This window comes from Malurus melanocephalus, unplaced genomic scaffold, assembly GCF_030028575.1.
Source record: "Malurus melanocephalus ecotype Western Australia unplaced genomic scaffold, MMel_1.1 scaffold_815, whole genome shotgun sequence".
Taxonomy (NCBI): domain Eukaryota; kingdom Metazoa; phylum Chordata; class Aves; order Passeriformes; family Maluridae; genus Malurus; species Malurus melanocephalus.
The window spans coordinates 162,003-186,199 of NW_026624047.1; the positions used below are offsets into that span (position 1 = coordinate 162,003).

General features: G+C 39.1%; 1 protein-coding gene across 13 annotated transcripts in view; it reads right to left on the reverse strand.

The window, feature by feature from the left end:
* NCOA3 (nuclear receptor coactivator 3) overlaps window positions 1-24,197 on the reverse strand; it is a 39,048-nt gene that overhangs the window by 12,578 nt on the left and 2,273 nt on the right. For 8 of the 13 annotated variants that reach the window (XM_057385351.1, XM_057385344.1, XM_057385339.1 and 5 more), the window contains exons 2-13: window positions 17,293-17,522; window positions 14,465-14,521; window positions 11,655-11,762; window positions 9,732-9,904; window positions 8,216-8,316; window positions 7,070-7,244; window positions 6,324-6,512; window positions 6,009-6,116; window positions 5,067-5,207; window positions 3,758-3,905; window positions 2,520-2,908; window positions 1,385-2,265 (exon numbers count right to left, since the gene is read on the reverse strand). In XM_057385351.1, the coding sequence (XP_057241334.1) occupies window positions 1,385-2,265; window positions 2,520-2,908; window positions 3,758-3,905; window positions 5,067-5,207; window positions 6,009-6,116; window positions 6,324-6,512; window positions 7,070-7,244; window positions 8,216-8,316; window positions 9,732-9,904; window positions 11,655-11,743 (2,394 nt within the window). In that variant the 5' untranslated portion in view covers window positions 11,744-11,762; window positions 14,465-14,521; window positions 17,293-17,522. Of the gene's footprint in view, window positions 1-1,384; window positions 2,266-2,519; window positions 2,909-3,757; window positions 3,906-5,066; window positions 5,208-6,008; window positions 6,117-6,323; window positions 6,513-7,069; window positions 7,245-8,215; window positions 8,317-9,731; window positions 9,905-11,654; window positions 11,763-14,464; window positions 14,522-17,292; window positions 17,523-24,197 lie in introns of those variants that run through there. The other 5 variants (XM_057385340.1, XM_057385341.1, XM_057385342.1 and 2 more) reach the window with 5 other exon arrangements.

Here is a 24,197-nt window from a genome sequence, read left to right on the forward strand (position 1 = left end):
CTTAAACATATAATTGGGAGACAAATGTCTTAATTCACTGACACTATCTTGAGCTATCTTCCAACTTCCAAGGAACCTCAGACATCATTTAGCCACATTTTTTTAGAGTACTTTGATCGGATAATTTTGAGAATTAGCAGTAAATGGAGGTATGATAACTAAAATGAAAAGCACCTCTGAATATAAGCATTTGAATCATCACAATTACAAAGATAGAAACATTGATGAGAGCAAACATCATCAACAATGTGTACCATTCAGTGATAAATAATGTATTTATTGTACACAAAAAGGCTAATTTGGCTACTAGTGAACACGCCTAATAAAACGTCTAATGTTCATGTCTTACAAGACATGAACACTGCACACAGGTTTTTCTGGTCAGTTGGAGCCCTAACTTTCTTTAAAAACTTGTCTTTAAATCATATAGTTTCAACAGAAAAATCATTCATATATAGTAGATTCATATCTTCATAAAAACCACCTCTATTAATACCTTAATTACATCTCAGGTGCAAGTACTGAAACTACATCTTATGTACTATTACAGAATTGTTAGTGACCTTTCCCTAAGTGGTATTCAACAAATGTTATAAGCTGTTTCATTTATAGTCTGCCATTAGCTAACATAAAAACTGGTGCACTATTTCTTTTATTTCCTAACTTGGGAAATTCAAGGTCTAAGACTTCAACAGGTCTTCGGTAAACTCTGCCAAACTGACCGGTATTGTGTACTTTGAAGTTCCAAATCTTAGGACTCACAGCCAAAAATATTATATATATAGATTAGAATTTGAAGAGCAGTGGTTCCTAACAAGTGTACTGCAGGCTTCAGAATAGTCGTTCCACGGTGTTAGTTTTCTGTATCATGACATTGCTTGGAATTCCGGCTCTAGAATTCACGTATTTGTATGCTGAATATATTTGTAAGTATTTGGAACAACATATTCCTTCATTTAAGGAAAGAAACAGAGCACTAAAACCAATGAATGGACTAAACCAAACCATGAGTATTTCAGATATTACACATTTTGGTGTACTGTTCATATTTTCAAAACAAAATCATGTTTTGCCTTTTGTTCTTGTATTGTCAACTAATCGCTGAAGCAGTTACAGCCCCATTTCCTAGTAAGTCATAAAACCAAACATGGGTTGTGTGAAAGAGTAGATGCTTTAAGATCTGATTTTAAGGAGTAATTTGTAAATATTACCTTCATCATACCATAACTTTAAAATAACATTAGTCCAGCACTTCAGAAGATCAGATGTGATTATAAAAACATATCCTGTATGTTTACACATGCATCCTGTTGTATATTTAGTCATTTGTTGTAATAATAAAATATCGACTAGCTCACTGCCATCATTTTACGTTACACTGTACCTCCTCAGCTGGCTCCATTTTAATTTTCATTTCTTTTTCTTGACTTGAAGTAGGAACTGCAGAACTTGTGCATTGTCCCATCTTATTACCCACACCTTCTACATTAGGTTTCAAATCTTTGGGAAGTGGGTCCTTAATATCATCTTTATCTAGCAGATATCTTAGCAAAGCATTGTTCTCTTTCTTCTTTGGGCTCAGTAGTTCCTGCTTGACAATGCCTTCTCCACAGGAGGCTGCGTTACTGGCATCGTGATAGGTATCTTTACCGGTAGCTTCAGCTGTGATCTTGGCCACCTCTGCTGGAGAATTACCATTCTGCAACAATTTATGTAAAATCCTATGCTTCTCTTGCAGGAGTGAGCCATGCACGTTTGAGGAGGAAGACACCCCTCCAGATGTTGACGAGGAAACTCCTGAAGGACTGGTAACATTGGTAGAAGATTCTTTACAATTTGAGTCTAAAGGTGAATTTGATGCTGTAGGATGTCCTCTTTCATCTGAGGAGCACGTGAGTAGCTGAAGGAGTTTTTTATGCCCTCTGCTCTCAGAGGGTCCTCTCTGACTTTCAGATGCCTCCACATTTCCCTCTTTACCGTCTCTTTCACTAAGCAGATCACTGCTGTTTGACTGGCAGATGGAACTTTCCACTTGGTGTTGTTCACAATACAAACCAGAAGGGCTTTTGGAATCCTGGGTACTCGTTTTACTTTGCTGAGTTACGCTAATGTTTGGGGAATTATCCAATTTTGGACTCGGTGAGGAAAGTGTTGATAAAAGGGAGTTTCCAACACCCTCACTAATGGCTTGCAGAGCACTAAGAGAACTGCTGGAGAAAGCGCTGTTGCTAGCATTGCTGGCAGATCCCATCGGCGAGTGCATACCTGCATCATGTGACAGAGATCAAATTTATTAGAGTACAGTTCTGCCTGTGTCTACTCTTCCTTTGGATAATTTATGACTGGTACCTTTAGCTAATAATGTTAAAATACATTTTTACCACAAAGTCAGGTATACTACATTGAAGTAATACATATACAGTCACGTATAACAGTTAAAATGGATGAAAGATGGGATTCAGATAAAAGTGGCAAGAGATAGCCTGAAAACAGAAGAGTTTATAGCAGAAATAAAATACCTGTAACTGGAGAATACTGGTGTGAACTCATTTTTGGACTCCCTCGATTCCTAGGAGATACCATTAGATTCTGTTGGTTGGAAGTTAAGCCAGGACTACCATGGGGCGGGCTACTTATATTTAACCCATAACTGTTATTCTGATAAGCAGAGGACTGCATTCCGGGTCCAGAGTTCACCGGTCCTATATTCCCAGGGCCTCCATATCGAGTGCTGGTGAGCTGACCAAGTGCATTGGGATCTCCTATCCCATAGTTCCTGTTCTGCATTGGTGTGGCTTGACCAGGTGACACGTTCGTAAGTCCACCAACAGAGTTTGTGTTTCCAGTCACAGGTGTTCTGATGTTTTGCCCAACAGAATTAGGATTTGGCCGATATCCATTTTGTTCTCTGTAAATTCAACACCATCCCCAGAAACCCGAAGAAAACAAATTAAAACCTTATCTGGAATCAAGTGCTACAAAGGCATTATTAAACCACTGTCCAAGTATTTTTTTTCCAAAAAAGAACAGTGAGAATTCAAGCTTCCACAAATGCAGAACTAAGCCATAACACTCATTTATTCATTTCAGAAATGTTTGATCCTTTGGGGGTTTGAGTTATAAGTGCATACAGTATCACCACCTCAAAAGGCTTTAATTAACAGTCAGATTGTTAATCACAATTATCAATTTAAAATCCTCCTCCTTCTACTCTCTTCCTGAGTCAAGGCCTGACACCATTCTACCGTGCACACTAACAATCTCAGTTGCTAGTTTTTCAGCAGTGTAATGCCAGGAGACACATTTCCTCCCAGGTGGCATTTCAATTGTTTTTGCAAAGAATGAGTCAGAGGTAATGCTACTTAAGGTACATTTCGGTCACAGATTATGCATCTGAGAGGGTTTTGCTGTTTTTTACTTGTCCTGCAAAAGCATGTGACTGAGCATTTCTATTTTCAGTGTTTCATCAATGTTACCACAAAAGATTAATAAAAACATAGCACAAGATTCTGTGCAGGTATTGAGCAAAAAGAATCTCTTTTGACTGCGACCGTCTTTTTGCCACATAGCTAAAACGGGACTCTGTTAGGTTTACACATTTATTTGTACATTATGCATCTCTATTTCCCAAGTTATTCCCCCTCTGAGTTTTAATTAGGTAAAATTACGCTTTAGTATGCTATTTTTTTCAGGTCATCTTCAAGTTAGTTGTATCGTAAAAAACTAGGACACCTAAATTAGTTACTACTAATTTCACCTTTGAAGGAAGTGGGTAGATACAAATCCATGGCGGTCATTAGTTACAGGATTTCGAAACAGTTTACTCTTTGTTTGCGCTGTCACTATGGTACCATCCGCTAAAGAAAACCGATACAACGGGGTTTCAGCATGACCTTGTGTATACGCTGTAAAGGGAACATACAAATAATAGTTCATATATAAAATCCCAAGAATTATTGATATGCATTTTAAGGTTTTTTTTTTTAAACAATACCCTTCATTTGCTGAAGATCAAAAACCCAAAAAGCCACAGAATGTTAAAAATAAATAAAAGAATAAATAAATAGACAGTCCCAAGACAGATACGGAGAAAAAGGAAGTATTCCACAGTTTCTCTTCAGTCAATAGAGGGAAGACAAAAGTAAACGGGATTATTTTGATGCTGCGGTATTTTGTGCTCACCAGACACAACTGGCAAAGTTCTACATTTGTTAACAGACTTCCAAGGCTAGATTATAGCTTCCATGGCTCCTGCCTGGAGAAGCAATTTTAAGTTTAAAAGTTTGCTTCAATCACAAAATGGTGGAAAACACTGGAAACCATCTGAGTCGTGAATCTCTTGTTAAATCAGAATTCATTTGATCGGTTACATTGAAGAACTTCCAATGGTATGGAAATTCTGTTTTCTGCCACTATGAGTTTCTCTTTATTTAATGTCCCCTCTGCTTGAATTACTTCATAAATCCTTCAAAAAGACCAGAGTCCATAATACTTAGAAAACATCATCTTTCTGACTGAAGACTGTGGCTGTACTTCACTTATCTATTAAGGTTATTTAATTAGCATTATAAAATACACAGCACTGGAACACCAAAAATATTTTGAACCCTGTGTCCTGAATAAGAAAAAAGGCATCAACACTATTTTATCACTTTTAGAGAGTGGTTCTTCAAAAAAGGAAAGGGTTAATTAAAATAAAGTCAAACATTAATCAAAAATGACAAGCTGATAATTAAAGATCACATCACAGAAATATAGATGTTTCTGTTATTGTTGTATCCATCTATGGAAAAACAGCTTCCTTCAGGACCCCAGATCTTGTACCTGATATCTTCCATGAAAATTTTCAAAATGAACACATTGAGAAAACAAATCAACTTCCAGCAGAATTCCTAGCTCTCAAGAGGTCATACTCCTTCAGCTCGTAAGTGAATCACAGTAACTAAAACTAACAGAAATCATGAATAAAAAGGAACGCTGGCAGAATTTAGCATGTTTGTTTTTCAGAAAAAAATGCAGCCCCTAGGAGAAGTAATACGACCAAAACATTCAACATGGATTTTTACCTTCGTGATAGTGGCGTTTATTTGACCACGACTGCCCGTCGTTATGGCATAAGAATCTCTGAATACATCGACGAATTATATCTTCAAAGCCAGGTCTCATGGAAGATCGTAATGAATTTGTATCGATGTTGACAAGTTTGCCTTAACAGGAAATAAAATACGGAAATTAAACTCTTCATGACTGTGACAATTCTTTTTGTACAAATACGGTGCATTTCATAAGGCTCCGATTCCATGCTTTGAATCGATGAATTGCATGATTCGATGAATCGATGAGCATGCAGAAGTTACATCTGTGAATTATCTGCCATATGAGAATACGATGCTGTTTGCCAAAGCATCACTTTTCAAAGGGATTTATATAACCGATTAAGAAGAAGTTAATCACCCTCTCAATGTCAGGTCAATGTCAGAGCATTAGGAAACAGTAAATTTAGTCTCTGGTTACAGGAACCTAAGGGATGTACACACAGTAAAATTTTTTAAAAATACCGACCAACTACATCAAATGAACATCATAAACAAAAACTGACACCTGAAAAAGTCCCATTTAGATCAAACAACTTCCGATTTAAACAGCATAAACCACTTTAAATCTGCTCGTGTATTGTATGAAAATGTACAAACATTTTAAAGGACGTCCATTCACTTCAATTATCATTTCGATTTTTTTTTTTTTTACACGTAAAGGGGGGCAGATGACAACCATCTGAAATGCTAGTTAAAACACAACTAATGCTTTTTACCAAGCTACCAAACAGTAACATTCGCTTCTTAGAGAGGAAAAAGCCTCCCACAGTTTTTATTACACCTCACTGCCAACAATGGTATATTGTAAAAAGCAGTTTGTATCAACGCACAATACATACTCCATTCACTTAAAACAAGAGCACATGGACAAAGAAGACCCCTTCATACCTTCCTCCTGGGTATACTTCCTACCTGAAAGATCATGTCTCGTAATAAAACTCTCTGGATTTGCAGGAAATATCCTTTCCACAGTCGCGATGCGACGCGCCACACAAATCATGCAGGACTGCAACTGCAAATCTGTATTTAAAAGAGAATGTTTCTTCTTTCATTGTCTCCCGTTTTACTCTATTGAAGAATCTAGTAAAATAGCTGAAGCATCTTTCATTGTTACAATGGAAGTACAGACATTAAGGATTAAAGCTGCTGCATTCTTACAGTGTATGGCAAACATCAAAGAGCTTTCACAGAAATTTCTATGTATGATAATTCCACAAAAAATCCTACCTTCCCCCTCTTCCATCATAGCTCTTGGCTGCGATAAAGCAAAGCACTGCATAGTTTCATATCTTTGACGTATATCCTGGTGGCCACCTACATCCTCCAAGAGATCACGACAGCTTTTCACCATCATCCGGCAATTGAATGTATGGCTCTTCTGTCTAGGTGTTTCATTAGTCCAAGCGACTCCATTAACTTAAAAGAACACAGTAAGAATTTATATCGATTTTAAGATATAAAAAATTGGTAATTGATTCTCCTTAATTTAGATACCCTGTTCCTAGATTACAGATATGAAAGACTATTTTAAGATGCCTTCTCAATATACCATCAATATACCATGGTGTAAAATAGCTGTATTGAGAACCAATTAAAAAACATTCCTTCTTTTGCATGACATTTGAAGTCACTCGAAGGAGTGCTGAAAAGTCATTCACATATTTTAAAAACAAGCAGTTCCTTCAGCTAGCCTTGTGGTACTAGCAAAGGTGTTAATTTAGTGTCCCTGTTTTAAAGTTACAGGTAAACAAATTTCAAAGGCTAAGTTGAAGTGTGAATTTACAGCACATTTATTTCTGATGGCATGCTATTGTAAAAACACAGAAATATTCATTGAAATGAAAATATTTTTCTAGTCATATATTCTTTATATAAGCAAACTGTTTTCAACGGTCATTCATTACAAGGTCTTTTTTTACCTCTATGATTGCTTTTAAATAGCCTAGTAAGTGTAGTAAATCAACTTTTACTACCTGAAGTTTTAGGTAAGTTTTTAAGAAAGTCCTTCCGGTCCTCTTCATGCAAGATACCATAGACACTCGTATTAACCAAATCTTCTTGTTTATACTGCAGATACTGTGTGACGTTTTCTGACACAAAGACTATGTTCCCATCTCGATTTACAACAAAGAGGAAGCCGTCCAATGCCTAAATATGAACATGACAAAATATCATATAAGACATACTGACTAATTCTGATCGTAATTGAGTTTAAAAACCGTGTGGATGATAAATGTCAAGTTACAATACATTCACTTGTTCTCAAGGACAGAGGTGAGGTTTTAAATTCTTCTTTGAGGAGAAGTGTGTCTGGTAAGGAATTATTTCAATAGTAGTAACTATATGTTCATTTGATACTCAATTCAGCTCTTTCACATCGATAACCAGCCTTCTCRTTTCATTCATGATCCCTATGAACACTAGATCATGAATTTGTAACATTACTTCAATAGCTAGCTAATTGAAACAAGAAGTTCAGTAGAAACAAGGAGTAAGTCACAAATATGAAGACATTTCTGCTAGCAAGTGATGAGATACGAGGATTAACCAAATACTCTAAGTTCTTAATTGAAAGAAAAATTCTGTATCTATGTTAAAAAATTAAGCTTCGAAAATGCTTTAATGAACTTTAAAAGATCAGATTGATTTTCTAGGCATAAAGAAAGGTGCTATGCACCTTTTTTTAGTATTATTCTTGGGTTATTTCACTTGATGGCGACTGAGTTTAAATGCTCGATAATTTATTAACACAAGTGCAAAACACATAACAAACCTCTCCTTTCAAAAACTCCTTCATATCATCAACGTCTATTCCTACAAGAAATAAAATAATCCTTGTGCCAAAAAGCACAGCTTCAGTAGTAATTTGTTAATTACTGGAGTAAATAAAGCATAGGGACATTAAAAAAAGTTGAAGGCTACTCTTCTATTTCCTTCTACAGAGAACTTCAGCAAAATTAAGAAAACATGATCCATTTAATTCCTGGCCCTTTCAAATATACTTCTGCATGGTTCTTGCATATTTTATTACTATAGGATTGCATACTCTATTGTCGTATTTCCACCTGCCTTAAGTATTTGATTCTTTAGGGATTTATTAGGGCCTAATTTGTACTTGCCTGCAATAAAAGAGGTCCCAGTGAATCCTTATCAATAACTCCTTGACCCGTGGAAGATACATCGGCTTTTTGAACATCATCATCATTACAAACTGCTTTTCCTGAAAGCCAAAAGATATATTTCAGTAAAGCAACATTTCACATGAAGACCAAATTTGCATATTACAAGCCAGATTCTAGGAAGCATGCGAATAAAGGCAAAAAGAAGCACAAATGAGAGAGGAGGGCTCATATATCGTTAGTCGCTAAGACTATAAAAAATGTCATGGCCACATAATGCCAAGCTCTTCGCTCACATAAATTGACTCGGCAGTTGAAGCTGACACAATGAATTTGCTTTGTGAACAGTTTTTCTTCTGCTGTTTTTCAGATACTGTCCGATGACTATCTGCCGAGTCTTTCAATAGCCATTAAACACACTCGTTATACGTATATCTCTTTCTCGTGTTTTTATTTTGATCATCTCATAATCCTCGATCACAGTCTTCGGATGCTATTACCACTGTTCCAAAAAAAGGCTTTGATTCATATCAACAGTTGTGTGTCTGTACGCGTTTATATGCATGTGTGTGTGTCTGTGTGTGTGTGTATGCATATACTAAAACCATAGTTTAAGAATGTAAATATCCTAAATTAATTGATTGCAGGGGAAGGTGGAATGTGAACCCATGCCATGCAGCAGAATTACAGAATCAAACCGGTAAATTTTGTTTTGTGGCACTTGCCGGCTGGTTAAGCACATCACAAAAGGCGCACAACATCTCAACTCTATAACAAAACATTAGAATACATTGCATGATACCACAAAAAAAAACTTAAAAACCAAAGATGATTTTTGAAAGTTGTTTTAGCATGTCTTTGAAGATGTGGCGATTTACCGTGACAGGTAACCATATTTCATATTCTACAGCATATCCCATTTCTCTAACACTTTACTGCCCAAATGACATACACAAGCTTGGGAGGCTAGCCACTGGGAGGTGGAGATGGGGTTGGAGTGGTGTGTAAAAAAAAAAAATTTATTCACCACTCTGTATTTGAAAACATGGGTTTTGAATACATCTCTCTGGTAAAAAAAAAAAATCAATTTAAAAAAGCAGGAAAAATCACTGTATTTGATTGGAGGCTTGCCACACAAGAGAAGCAGAAATCTGAAATGAAAGGCGCGTACTCTTCATACCGGTCAAAATTCGGTATATTGTACAAGCAGATGGTAGAGTACCATCTCCTTTCCTTTACCTTGTCTGTGGACTAGCTTAAGAAAACTGTTAAGAAAGGTCATACAAAGTTTTAAAATCCTGATTCCCAATAAAAAGTGATGATAAATAATTGTTTACTTTTTATCACAAAATTACTTCAGGGCGTATTCAAGGTTTGAATCAGGTTAAAGTCCAAAGACTTGCTCAGTTACATGCTATTGCGAAAATCACTACTCAAATTACCAAGTAACTAGTGCTTCCAAGAAAGAATCACAAGGAAATAAAACTATTTACTTTGACTTAGCGGGGAACTGTACCTTGCTCTTTTATTTGTCGAATCTGTCTCACGGTTTCTTTTAAAATAGCACATTTGTCTGGTTTGACATTGAAATTGTCAATGTCACTCAAATTCGCAGATATCAGTTCCGCCAGTTCTTCAATGTATTTGCTTTCCTGCTCACGTCGACGCTTCTCACCACTGCAGGCCAGACTAGGAATCAAAAACATTGCCTCATGCACTTGCATATCATCCTATACAAAACCCGTGCTCAATCCCTGAACTATAATGTAATTCACGTAATACCCGCCCATTAAACCTAGGCAGTAGCTGTTCTTTCAGCAAACATGCATCTGAAGGGCGAAGATTCGTTACGCTGCATGTTTTGTTACACTATTGTCTGGTTTGCATTTCTTTTAAGAATTTAAAGTACTAATTTATATCAAGACAATTTAAGAAAGCTATTAATAAAAAAAAAATCCTCACGTGTTGACTGTATTGTCAGATTTAGCGAAAAGGGCAGCTGCCTGTTATAAAATTGTAGCGTTGATACAATAAGTATATTTTAACCTTGGAAGCTGCTTAAAATTTTTTAGACAAGTGAAACCGAATTTTAACGTTCTATTAACTCACTTTAGTTTTCTTGTAAAGAGATGACTATAGAATACGATACCTCAGAAACTTCTAGGCATCGGGACCTAAAAGCCATCTCAACGTGCAGGAAAAGCAGAATCTCAGATAATCTAATGTTGCTGGAGAAAGCATCTCTTTGAAATTCCTTTTCTTACCCAGCTTAATGTGCTGAGTAAAGAGACTGACTACAGCCTAAATTCACAGGAAGAAATGTCATATGCACAATATGGCAAGAACAGGAAAAGAAGGACTCGGGGCAGGGGCAAGAAGGAACACATCAAGGTAATTGAAAGAGAATAATCAGTCTTTGAGAAAAAAAAACAAGTGAGAGTTAGGAAAGTATGCATGGACCAATACCAATACCGGAGAAAACAAACGTATGACATAGCAGGAGCTCGAAAGATAAAGAAATCTAATGAACGGTAACAATCTGAAAAAGAATTCCTGAATGGATAGACAGACACTGTAGAAAGGGAAAAAGAAACTGTAATGGAGGACACTCCCAAAGAGACACTGGAATACAGTGGAAATATTTAAGGATCTCATACACAATCTGAACGATGAAGGCAATTGGCAAGGGGCACTGGGATGTATAGAAAAGGCACAAATACGACTACACACAACACCTGAGGACAAATTTAATCAAAGTTAATACTCTCTGGCAAGAAGAACGAGAAAGGCGAGAAGAGAACACATGATGTAGAGCAATGCACCTTGTACAGAAAACGTAGTGTCTCGGACAACAGTATCTGACAGTCAGGTGAGGAGCAGAAAGATAGCACAGACTGTCAAAATTTAACATGAACTGGCAAAGAACTAGCCTGAAGAAACAGAAGTACAAACAAACCAGCAATAAACTCTACCTCTTGCAATATTCTTTGCTAAACGTAACCACCTGAAAGGAGGCCTGTCAAATCTCTTACCAGATACAAGACGATGCCTTTAAAATTTCTGTGAAGCAAGAGGTTTTTCTTCTTTTGCTTTGCAATAACAACATCGAAAGTGATTCCTTATCTAGTGGAAGGCATCCCTGCCCACGACACTGGGAATTGGAACTAGATGATCTTTTAGGTCCATTCCAACTCAATCCCTTTTATAAGATGTGCACTATATTAACACTTCCACAAGAGTAAATTATAAAGTAAAATTCATCAATTTTGGCATATCTACACGTAATAGTAAAGTTACCTATCTTCACAACAGAAGCTGGCCTGGAGAATTTTTCAACTGAACAAATTCCTCCGTTAGAACTTACTCTAAACGGCAACGCAAACTTGAAAATTAATTTTAAAAACTCATTAAAAACCAGGTAAGTTCTATATAAACCTACCTTGGACCTAGTGTATCACAGGGCACTTGCTTCCGCTTCCTTGACTCATTAGTCAAACTTTCCAAGGAATTTTCGCCTAATCCACTCATCTTGACCAGGCATCAGAAACTAAAAGCAATGATACAGTAATTGTCAATAAAACTCTCAAAATACTAATTCAAAGTACAGAGAACTTACCCAGATAAGTTACTTTTGTGACACTTACAAGTAAGTATTCTTACTGCTAATCCATAAACATTTTTGCTACTGAAGAATAATGTTTGGTTACCTTTCTTTGAAATCTACCTTGTGTTTAGCCAAAACACAGGCTTAGAATGCTTTGTATCATTGTAAGTAAAAGTGAAGGTTAAAAACACATTTAATTTGTTTCAGAGATATTTAAAACTTGCACCTTTGTACCGGGACCACTGTATAGCTCCAATTCATCTAAAATAAGAGATTCTCAGTACTTAAATGTATATTTAGACAACCCGAAAAGAAAGCGATAAATTAACGTTTTGCCAAAACAGAGTTGCAGACACAAAGAATTTTCATCCTTAGAGGAGCAAATAAGGGGCCTACATGAGTTTCACACCCAGCTCTGTATCAAACCAACAGATTACTATTACCACCTTTACAAGTTGTTACAGTTTTCATCTCTCTTGCTTAACCTCCTAAAATGAACAGTTTTCTAAAACTTTGAGGCCAAGTCAAGCAAAGACTTCAAGTATCTATCAATTTTCACATGAATCAGGCTCCAGTCACGAGCCAAACGCAGAAAGAAGAAAAGTAAGCACGCGTCTTTGCAGGAGGAGAAGAAAAAGTAATCAATATGATGGATACATTTTATGAAAACAGTTGTAGAAAGGGCAAACCCATGGAACAAATAATGCCTAGTATTTATACGGACTGCAAAAAACATTATTGCCCGGACATCGGAGAAGGTGGAAGACCCTGATGGAAATAGTGGAATAAAGGAAGCAGAAAACGAAAAAGATCAAATTCTTACTACAAGTCAACAGATGCAGACGTTCTAAATTTCATTCCAAATTTGACATTATCTTATTTTACACTATGGTGCCAGATTATAAAAGGCTTACTATCTGACTAAATTCAATAAATGAAAACCATTAGGGACCTATCCTCATCTTAGTAAGAGTCAACATCTCTAGAACAAAAAGTTCAAAGCTACGAGACACGCGGAACGTGCGTATAGATGTTTAAGTTTTGAAAGCTGCTCAAAAATGCAAGCTTGAGTAAAGTTCATGTGAACATTTGCATACATGTAGAGCTCTGAAAGCTGCCTCAAAATGCAAGAATGAGTAAAGGTCATGTTATCCTGGATAAATGTCAGCTGTCAGGCATTGCCAACCAATACACGCTGTTTTCCACAAACGAGAGCCCAGTAAAATGCAATTTTTACTTTACTGGCCAAATATAATGCATTATACAGGGCAACATCTACCCGAGGTCAAAAGTTTACCGTTTTTGAATTTCAACTTCCAAAGTAGATATTGTTACACGGACATCATCACGCTGAAATTAATGGAAGCATTTCTAAAAATCTCTCGTCAAGGAACATACAATGCTCTAATACACACTTTCTATCAGCATGGACATATTCAACTTCAAATCAAGTCAAAAGCAACCTGAAAGCAAAGGAAATAAACCAGCAGAAGTTTGAGGCATGCAACAGGAGTCCTCGTGAGCTCTGGAATATATAATAGCTCTCCAAATTGAGAGACTGTGCTCTAGAATTTCCTCTAAGTCACCTTTCCATCCTTCTGCTTATAAAAAGCAGATAGGAAACTGCTTTCTAGATACAAAACTGCTTACACTAGATAGAGGAAGACATAGATGAAAACACCCTGGCTTGAACTTCTCCTCAAATTTTTCATTCACCATGTGGAAACTTTGGTGGGGGGAGAAAATTCTAAAAGGACAAGTCCAAAGCAGCTGGCCAGTCCCCACTGTGGAATATGGGGAGAGGACACCAACACTAAGATCGGCTCCGAAGAAACACGCAAATAAAACGGTACGGAATGGCAACGCGCGTCTTTGGTTTCCGATTGCTCATTTAATGCATTTTGGGTACAAAATGTCTTCTCGGTATCCCCGATACCCTTCTTTCTGGCCATATTAATCACAGGAAAAAATAGTTACATTAGTGTTCATTATCAGCAGTTAGGTCTCAATAATAGTCTTCAAAAACACTCCCTCCAGTAGGGTCCTGTGAAGGGACAGGATTTCCCAAACTAAGCAAATCTGTGTTTCTGTAGCTTCTGTGTCCGTGTTCATTTTTCTGCCAGTTTCCCACCCTACCGCTGGCATGCGCAGCAAAGATTTTAGAGATGATGAATTTCTAACGCTAAAAGGCACATATACACAATGTTACCACAATGTGATCGTGCAACTGTTCAAGAGAAGTCTAAGACACATTAAACGATGCTTCAGAAATAGACTTCAGAAGTGAGTTGTAATTTCTGGTAGTTGTTTCTCAATCTTCTTTCCTTTAGAAGAGCATTTATCCCATTTTACTATGATAGGCAACGTGATGCGCAGCTTCACCGCAGCTCCACCGCGAAGGCAGACGAACGGCCGTGAAAGGGACAATGTACAGGAAGTACACGGGCACAGAGAGGGAGAACGGAACAAATAATCACAGGGAGTGGGRAAAAAAGCCTATATAAGAGCTGCTGCTTAGGAACACTAGCCGGAACAAACGGGGAGGCCTCAAACTATCATTTTAAGGGCATGTTTCTTTTGAAGTTGCGAGGAGAATCGTACACAAGAGGGTGCATGGGATCTGCTATAAATCATTTAGTACTCACCGTTCCCTCGATATTGCCGGCAACGCTCCTGGAGCTTCCTTCAGTTGCCAGAAAGAGCTGCAACAAGAACAGCAGCCCTATGAGAACAGCCCACAACGAACCGTCACAATTTTGTCCTACTGTATTGACACTGCAGTAAACTAAACACCTGTAAACAATTGAACTGCTTACGGAAACTAATTTTTAAAGAGTGCAAATCACAACAGTTGAGGGTCCTTCCTCAACTTAATCTCTCGATTAGGAGCTATATAAATTGATGAAACTATTTGCCAGAACAAGAAATGGGAAATGTGAAAACAACAGCCTGAAGCAGTCAGGGATCAGGTTTCCTTGTTGAGGAACAGTTTTGAATGTTATCTCTAGAAAAGGTGCCGAGTGACTCCTCGATGAAGTGGCATTTAACATTCAGTAAATGTAATGTTCCAGCAAGAACAGAAGGCCTATACCTGTGCCTTCGAGCTAGTGAGGGAGCAAATGGAAGCTGAGCACAGTAATTAAGTCAGCTATTCGTCAGTGAAAAGATACACATTGAAAAGGGGAAAGAAACGTGAAATAACTAAATGTGGTATCCATACTTCATCGAAAATGTAATGCCGCTATAATTTGTCCAGTTTAGCAGCGCTGCACAGGAAAGGTGAATTTGCTGAGGCACAGATATATTGAGTTTGCGATAAAAATCTGCATAGTACGAAAATGACACACACTTTAATTAGGTCCAGAATTTGCTAGAGTCGCCCACCCTAAATAAAAACTCGTAACATCAGCTACTCCGGCCCCCTGACACTTTGCAACGTGGCAGCGAGGTGCAGCTGGCGCTACTTGTCTCCCAGACTGAGGTGTGGGGAGCTTTCTCGTTTAAGGAAGATACAGAATAGAAAAGAAGTTATGTAAATACCTATGTAATCCACGGGTGTGTGAACTAAGTAGGAACATTACTGAGACATTTCTACGTTGGAGTTCAGTACGGACAACACTTCAATCTTTTTTAAATAGCCAACGCTTTTACTAAGCGACCGATCTCGCTGAAACCAGCGTACCGAGTGACTCATCCTCATTTTCCCGCTTTCTAATTAGCCATTTTCGTCAGCATCAACTCGCAGCTTGCTCTTTGTTGGGTTGTTTTTTCTTTAACCACAAAAAAACTTGTTGGAAGCTGAAAGATGGTCTCCCGCTTGTTTAACGATGGGAGGTTTAGCAGATAGCCGGTACTAGCCGTTAAGGAATATTCCAGCTTCGCCGTCAGCAGCACACAGGCAAATTGCTCGCCTGCTGTCGTCCCTCCTCCTTCCCGGGAGAGGCCGCACGCAGCACAGCATGATCACAGAGGAAAAAGGCACAGGAAAAGGCGAGGAGGAAAAAAAAAAAAACAACAAACCCCTCTGCTCTTGGCAAGGGGAAAGCGTTCCACAAGAACTGCGACAGGGTCAAAAGTTTACCGCGGTTTCAATTTCACCTTTTTGCGACCAATGAGCGTGCAGCGACTCCAGACAGAACCGCGGGCGGCAGCGGCCCTTAACTCCTTGCAGCCCGGCACGCCTCCGCCACGGAGCGGGCAGTGAGGGAGAAAGGGGCTCTCCTCCCTTTCCTCTCCCTTCAAACGAGCAGCAGAAGGCCCAGCAGCCTCCTGCGGACTGAGCATTGCTTTTAGCATGGAAATAAAAGGAAAGGGGGACACGTCGAAAACAGTATGGCAACGAGTGAGAAGTTACGGGCCCTTTCTCCTGCTTTAGTTGAAAACCATGGCAGTAATCGAAGGGGTAGAACTGATTCTAGCTATTATCAAAGCATCACTTAACTCTGGAGATGTTACAATTACGACATTGTGTTGGCAGACCGGGAACGCTGACCTCGAGAAAGGGGAGGGAGAGCAGCAGTACAAATTGTCAGAAAGGATTCTGAATATGCAGTCCAGAGCTGCAGTAATTTACTTTGCCTCACCTCAAATGAGGAATCCACAGCACACTGGCGTAAGGCTGGGCAGCCCAAGAAATAGTGCTGCCCGGTCCTCACCGCAACAGTAATAATAGCCCGCTTCTGGATGCTGACTTCAAAACAGGACATCGTCTACTTCATGAAGGATGGACCTGGAATTCGTGCTCTTCGCTACGGAAGTCCTTGGGTCTACACAGCTTTGCGAAGGAAAACAACTAGTACATAGCCACCTGAGTAAAAAATCGGTCTGGACATGAGATTTGTAATCTATTGCCTTGCTCTAGCACCGGAAAAGACAGGATGCATCTCCTTCACCCACATCATTACAGAACTAGAGCATGAGGATAGAATAGGCTTCTTGTTCTACTGTATCATCACTAACAATGCAGTTTCAACTCACTAACTACAGACCCAGCGAACCGGCGCACGGTGGGCACAGCATCCCAAAATCGGTGCTGGCACCCGTTTTTCCTCTGAGAGACCGGTGAAAATGTTGCTAACAGCAAATCTGAATAACACTGTCTATGACTGTGTTTTGGCATCCATTTGAACTTGAAAACAGTCCACGTCAACTACACTTCAACACAGAGAGCAACACATTTATCGCCCCTTTATTGGTCTCGCAGACCACAGGGAAAGAGGACTATGGCAATCGTGAATACGTGGATAGAGTTCTCAGTTCAGTGCAGCAACAGACAATATAATACATGGCATTATGAAGAGAAATATATAAAGCATACAGTTCAGGCAAATTCCGTAGCATCGTTGCCCGATAGTATGATTTAACATGGCAGAAAGGTGTAGGCTTACTTAGGGATCATAGCAGCTCTGATTCGATACTCAGTAGAATGGCAAGTCATTGCATATATTTGCAGAGTAAACGACACCGAACTAACCGTTCTAAAGCAGGCGGCAGTCAAATCAGGAAACACTCGCAAGCGTACATGTCGGCATACTCCGATCTCCAACACAGGGCAGAAAGAACGACAAGAATCTGAATATACCGTGAAGAGGTACAACGTATGCCATTGACGTACAGGTTTACGGTAAAGATGCCGGTGAAAATACAACTCGATTTTCCAAACACCGAAGCCAAGGTAGACTGTTCAAGATAATGCATGACAGCCTAAGGGGGGAAAAAACATCAGTTAATTGGCAGCTATTGCTAATTTTCCATCAAAGTGCAGTCTCAAAATCGGTCAATTATCTTGCCCAGAACCCTAAAGGCTTTCAGAGCACTTTGCAATGGTGGAAAATGTTCCAGTCTCAGACCTCTATATAGGTCCACCAAAAAGATACAGAACATTACAAAACAGCTATGCCAGGTGAAAACACTGCCCATCATACTTTTGTATATAATACTTTTGGAAGTCAATTGCCGAAATAGTTTTAGGCAATAAGATAATCATGCAAAACTTTTTAAAACATGCCTCAGGAAAAGTCAGCCACTCCATTTTAGAGCGGCCAAAGAAAACCAATTTCCAGCGAACTGACACAGGTAGATTCCCTTATTAATCTATGCAAACAGCCCTAGCAGCAGCTTAATGCGCCTACTAGACATTAGGTGTAATTCCTCGAGAGCTTCTAACAAGAGACGGAGGAAGCAATTAAAACACCTGAAGTAGAAAGTTGAAGATATCGTAAGATCCTAGCTGAGAGAGTTCATGCCCTACTACCAAGCTTTTCTACCCTAGTTCAAAAATGGAAAGACACCAAAGAAAATGCTGTCAAATAATGCCGCATTTTGACAGCCTTGCTAGGTTAAAATACAGTTTTGCCAATACCAATTTAAGACTTTACAAAAAGCTCTCGGTACAATCCTCTCGGCAAGAAGCGCAGTTTGGTTTTGTTTTTTTTTGCCTTCTGTAAATATGTCATTTTAGAGAAATTCTTTTAAAGTAAGATATCATAAATTAATTCCCTTTCTGCAAGATGGCCTCATTTTAAAAGAAAAGGTATACTATAAAATTTTGTATCAGGTCAGCATGTTACCAAAAAGCTTTTCTGTGTTTTTTAAATTTGATTAATACAAGCCAAGGTCAGTACCTGAAAGAAAGATGCCTACTACCGCAGCTGCAGGCAAACTAGACTCAAAAGTCGGGGGATGGGAAGACGATACTGGCAATTGCTGGCACTGTCTCCAAAAAGATTCCAAGTACAAAACTGGATTAAAATTTGGATTTTTTTACTAGATCTCTACATAAGTAACCTAATAACTAAAGTCAAAGTCTGTGTAATTAGTGTTCCAGGCAAACAGGATTGACAACAATGTCCCGGCAAGCCCGCAAAAAATTACCAATTCCGCGGACCCTTTATTAAACTGCACAGAATTTCCTTGCAAACGTACCTTTTCTTTCTTTCTATGCAGTTTTATTACACAGTTCACAAAGCCAGTAAGAGACTGCCCTTGAATTAACAGCGTGTCCTACTGAGACAGGCTCCACTCAGTCCACAGCGTCCTAATCTGAAGTCATTTAGGAAAAACACATCTTGGGAAAGCAGGAAGTTAAAAGATTTTGAAGCGAAAGTGATCTCTTGTGTAAACAAACTGCTTCATCTCGTGGCTCCAATGAAGATATCTGTAGAGCTGGTGCCTTATTTAAAGTACTTGAACGTGCTCAGTTCTGTTTTAAAGCAGTTGCCAAGCTCCTTGAGCATTTCACCTAACCAAGTTAGCTTTGTTGCTGCGCGGCTCCTACAAGCTCACGGGACAGAACACGCTTTATTGCTACATCACCGAGACCAAGAGTAGCTTCTCTATAAACCCGCCAGCTACAAAGTAGTTAAAGCGCCTGGCAGCGTGCAGCAACTGGTGAACGGGGACATTTTCTAGGTTATACTGCCACACCCATACACAACAGCCACAAAGCATGAGGCAGCAGCAGGATCAAGGGCTTAGCAAAGGCCACCCTTCCCTCGCTCCTAATTCAAGATCGCAGTCGAAACAGTAGTCGGAGGTCTCTGACAATGTGCACAAGGATTTAGATGTGAGAGTGCATCTGAATGTCTCATTAAAAAAGTCCGTAAGTATGAGAAGCCCTGAATTCTCAATTCAGTGTAAGTTTTCACAATCTCGTCTAAATTGTCACCAGTATAAGCAGTCATTTTTACACTAGAAACCTCAGGCTCGGTCCCCAATTTCTATACGAGTTCTTCAGCTTCCACAGGTTGTATTCGTTGTTTCATTTTGCTTATGAATAAGACAATTTTCATGACACCGATACCAAATTTGTTGACTTACATTTGAATTAAAATCTGCCCCTCAATGTTCCTAATAATGTTCAAATATTACCCTGTATATTCATCCATTAGATGAGACTCTCCTTTCCCTCGACCTAACAATAAAATTCCGCTTCGCACCCCTATCGTCGCTTTTCCGAAATGGCATTATCTTTTCCGGAATAGTTCGGCGTAGATATTCAGCTTAGGCAGCGAGCACTCCAGGCTACAACCGATGAGTGACCTTGAGACAGCTCCTCGAAAGCAGTTGCCATAGTAACACCACCACAAACGCGGTACATCCTCTGCCGGAGCCACCGATCCGGTGCAACAGATCTGTAATAAATACATCTATCCTCTATTAGCGTCTCAACGTTTGAGGAAGAGGATACCAGAGTGGGCTTTTTTTAGAATTATCTAGAAGCACCTGTGCTGTGGCAGACACCGCATACCGGGTATGAAATCGAGCGACTCAGGCAATACGTGCGCAACCCCGCACGGTGTAAAATGAAGTACCCTAAAATAATGTATTACTGAAAGTTAAAGGTACTCACTCGTCGTATTACTCCAGAGGGCAGTCCTCGGTGCAGGAAACGAGTCTACTGAAGAAACCTCGCAAAACCACGTAACGAAGAAAATGTTTGACATCTTTTTCCAGATCGTCCGGAACGGACAAAGTCAACGGAAGCCCGCCATGTCAAATTTAATGCAAAACGCAAGCACGACGGATTATTTTCTCATGCCGGAATACTCCCGGTCTCGCACGCGGAACCTCGTCGCCTCGAAAAAGCTTTCAAGCCGACTTTGCACTAAGGAATAGAGTTACCCCCAAAGGATTTCCCTCTATACAGTGTGCTACTAGTTCTCGTGATATCTGAAAGAGGATGGAAAAGGTGACTCGTTACTGAAACAGTGATAAAAACGATACACGTAGAATTGAAGAGTGCTAGTTAACAGAAACGTTGAGAAGAAGGAATTGGGACAGTCGGTTGTCATGTCGTTGTTACTTTTCACACAATACACTACCTTAGCTCCCACACAATATTTAAGAAAACAAAAACCTCAACCCAAGGTATGAAGGATTCCTTAGGCCTTATCCAAAAGCAGTGTAGGTCAACAATAAATATCTGCAGTGACAAAAAGACGAGATGTATTGCAAGTACAGACTCTTCTACCTCTCGGAGAAAGGTCGGATAGCTTTTGGTAAACAAGACCAACTTACACAAAAAAGGGATTTAATATGGTTGAACCTGAAGATCCCTATAGTGTGATTTGCATCATTGTAGCTGAAACTCCACTAATTTAAAAAAATACTATTAAATAGTCTCTACAATTAACTCTTTTACAAAGGTTATGCATCCTAATGTCTTTCTTCCTTTTCACATTTAAGATAGGACAATTGAGATTTCTAGTTTAGCAGCATACAATCCTTACTGGAAACTTTGATCTAGAATTACCATCAGAAGCAAGAAAATACGTCCTATCACCTAGCAGCGATCACGTAGTAATAGGGACAGCTGACACACTCAACAACAAGAAACCGAAGAGTAATATAATCAGTAGTTACGTCCGGAACGAGAGTCGTTTATGCACTGTCTCGCACGTGAGAATTTATTTCCTGACAATTGATTTTCTGCAAGCGCTCGCTCACCAAATAGCTCGAGGATTCAGCCAGAAAAGAACTCCTAACTGAAATTCCAGCAATGAAAGCATGCTTGCATGTTATTAAAGGAAATAGTGGAAAATTTCTCAGGCTGACATCCAGAATGTCTGTGGTTCCTTTTCATATTTCTCTTCTTGCACAGCAGTTACTGAACCAGAACCTAAAAGTTTTTTTTTATTTTTTATTTTTCTTTTGTGAAGTCTGGAAACTTCCACTGCTTTTAAAGATTTTGACAAGGCTCTCTCAAATATACTGCGTGAACAACCTTCTGCTTCTGCCTAGACAGACTCTTTCGTGTCAAGCAAAAGTTTCATTGCTATAAAGCAGAGCTAAAATGAGGGACAAAGAAAAAGCTTTGCTCATCTACCAAAAGCATGGCTCGGCCAATCTGAAATATTACCGTACCGTGAATTACTCTTGACAGAGGCCACTTGAGGCTCAGCTACGGACAGACAGACGAGAAAACATTTGACAAAGCTATCTCGTAGCCGCACATTTGGACAGAATTTACAGCGGATGGGAACGCGAGCTCCTCCGTTTCTTCTGCCAGCTCTCCTTTAATTTCCTCAAATTTGCGCTCATTTTCCAATGCCTGTCGTCCCCGTTACCTGCCTATTGTCTCTCACGTGGCCCATAGGAGTCCGGCGAGTTTGCTAGCACCGGTTCTGTACCTCACCTCTACAAATCTTATCGGCCTTGAACGCACATCACGAAAGATTAGGAGGTTCTACAGAAAACCTACAGTCGTAACACGGAAGTCTTTGAAAGCTACTTTAGCCATCGAAAATGTTTTCTTTTTTCATTTTTCTGCACCCTGATTAGAGAAACTGCCTTCCTTTTAAAGGGGGAATCAAATGTACATTCTAGGTCAACAGGAGACGTTGGCTTTGTTCTATTTTACATAAAGTCAAAGTTTGCAGATAAAGCCTTCTTGCTTTTGTTGCCATTGGAGCTATCTTTGAATCTGTGACTAGATAAATTGTGGATTCTCTCAATTACTACCTAAAAATGTTAAAGTGTACGCCGACTTCTGCCCATTGAGCCAGAAATCTCCACTCCATACATCAGAAGGCTGCCGCGGAAGATAAAACTGGGAGGGTACTATTACAAAAGATGCCGCTACGTCTGCCTCAGTTCATTGCAGCAGCAAAGACGGATCGAGCACAAAAACAACTGCAAACCAAGTCATAATTCCCTATTTCCATCTAACCTCTCTAGACTAGCCTTTATTGAGAAATATAAATTATTATGGTGGAAGATGTCCGCAAAGTTTATCCAAATCACAGGCCAAAAATTGGCCATTTTTGTTTGTAACCATCTCCCTAAGATTTAAGCTGCCAAAAATGGAAAACAATTTTAAAGTTGTCATTGTTAATAGGAGAAATAAATTTTTGGAATCTTTACTGCCTCCTCCATAAAATTTCAAAAAAAACCCCACAAAATACCATTTCCATATGCTGATCAATTATGTGTGCCCACACACATGCGTACGCTCCTAATGGGCATGTAAAAGGTTTTAGGAAAAGTTTATATGCATAGACTGCATTAGCTGCTACCCCCTCATGCACGCACATCAGAAAAGAGCAAGTAGCATGGTTTACCTTTTTCTGTGACTTACTAGCCTCCAGAGAACGTGATGAAGAAAATGGCAACGTCAAAATGCTGATCTACTCCGTCGGGCAATTGGCAAGGTGTTAGAATTATAAATTGAGTGTGCGAGGCAAACCGGAAGAACCCTACCTTCGATTTAGACTTAATCGGGTCTTCAGACTAACACGGAACTCTTCTCCTGACTGAGTGTTGCGAACAATAGGTTCCCCAAGCTAGGGGAGAGAATGTGTATTTCACTTTTTCTCTGGCAAGGAAACGGTGCACTTCTGTCTTTTATTTAACCCTCGCAATTAAAGATACTGTGACAAAAACCATCCGAACCAATCCCTATTCCTGATTACCTGTTCGATCACTTTGGGATCTTTGGGTGAGGCAGGGCATTTTGCTATCAGATACACTGCACACCAAAAACTACAAATCCCTCATGAGATCAAAGGCAATGTGATTTTGTTTCACGTTTCAAAAATCAGCTTTCTTGATAAGTGTAAATTTTAAAAGTCACCAATTAAGTATTATTAAAGTAATAGAGTCCATCTCAAATACATCTCACATTTATACCTTGCAAAAAAATAATCTGACATATCTTCATTTGACTCGATGCGGCACAGAAAAACCAGAGCGAGTAGAAATACGTCGCGTGGCAGATTTAAATCAGTGGCCGTTAAATTCTTTTACAGCTGCCTCTTTCCTAATACACTACATCTAGAAACATCAATAGATCTAGCCGGCGGGGAAGGGGAAAAAAACAAATGAAAAAACCTACATAGGTAGGCTGCCCCAGCATTCAGGTTACATATTCTTGACTACCTTCTCATATTCTCAGCATAAAGAACACTATTCCTCCCCTCCCCCGCTCCTCCATTTTTTTATTGATTACAACAATTCAGAAGAATATTTAAGATCTTTCTAAGTACTCAAAAAGCTTGAACATGAAATGCAGAAGATCCCATACCATACAGTCACTTAAGATCATCTTTTTGAGACAGACTCATTTAAATGCAGGAGCTGAAGCAATCTCCAGTGTCAGACCTGAGAGTCCAACACCTTTCCACATGCTACAAATGATTTAATTCCACAGGCAAATACAATTGAGGCACCTTTTATTTCCCAGAGTTCTGGAAAAATAAAAACACACACACCCTTTTCTACCAAACTGTAACACAGAGATTAATCCTGAAGAATTTGTGATTATGATTTTTTCTCAATTATTAATGGAAAAAAAACCCACCCTGATCAAAAGATAAGGTTCCATTGTAAAACAGATGTGCTTCTCCTTCCTAATCTGCATTTTGTCTCAGCTATACCTTA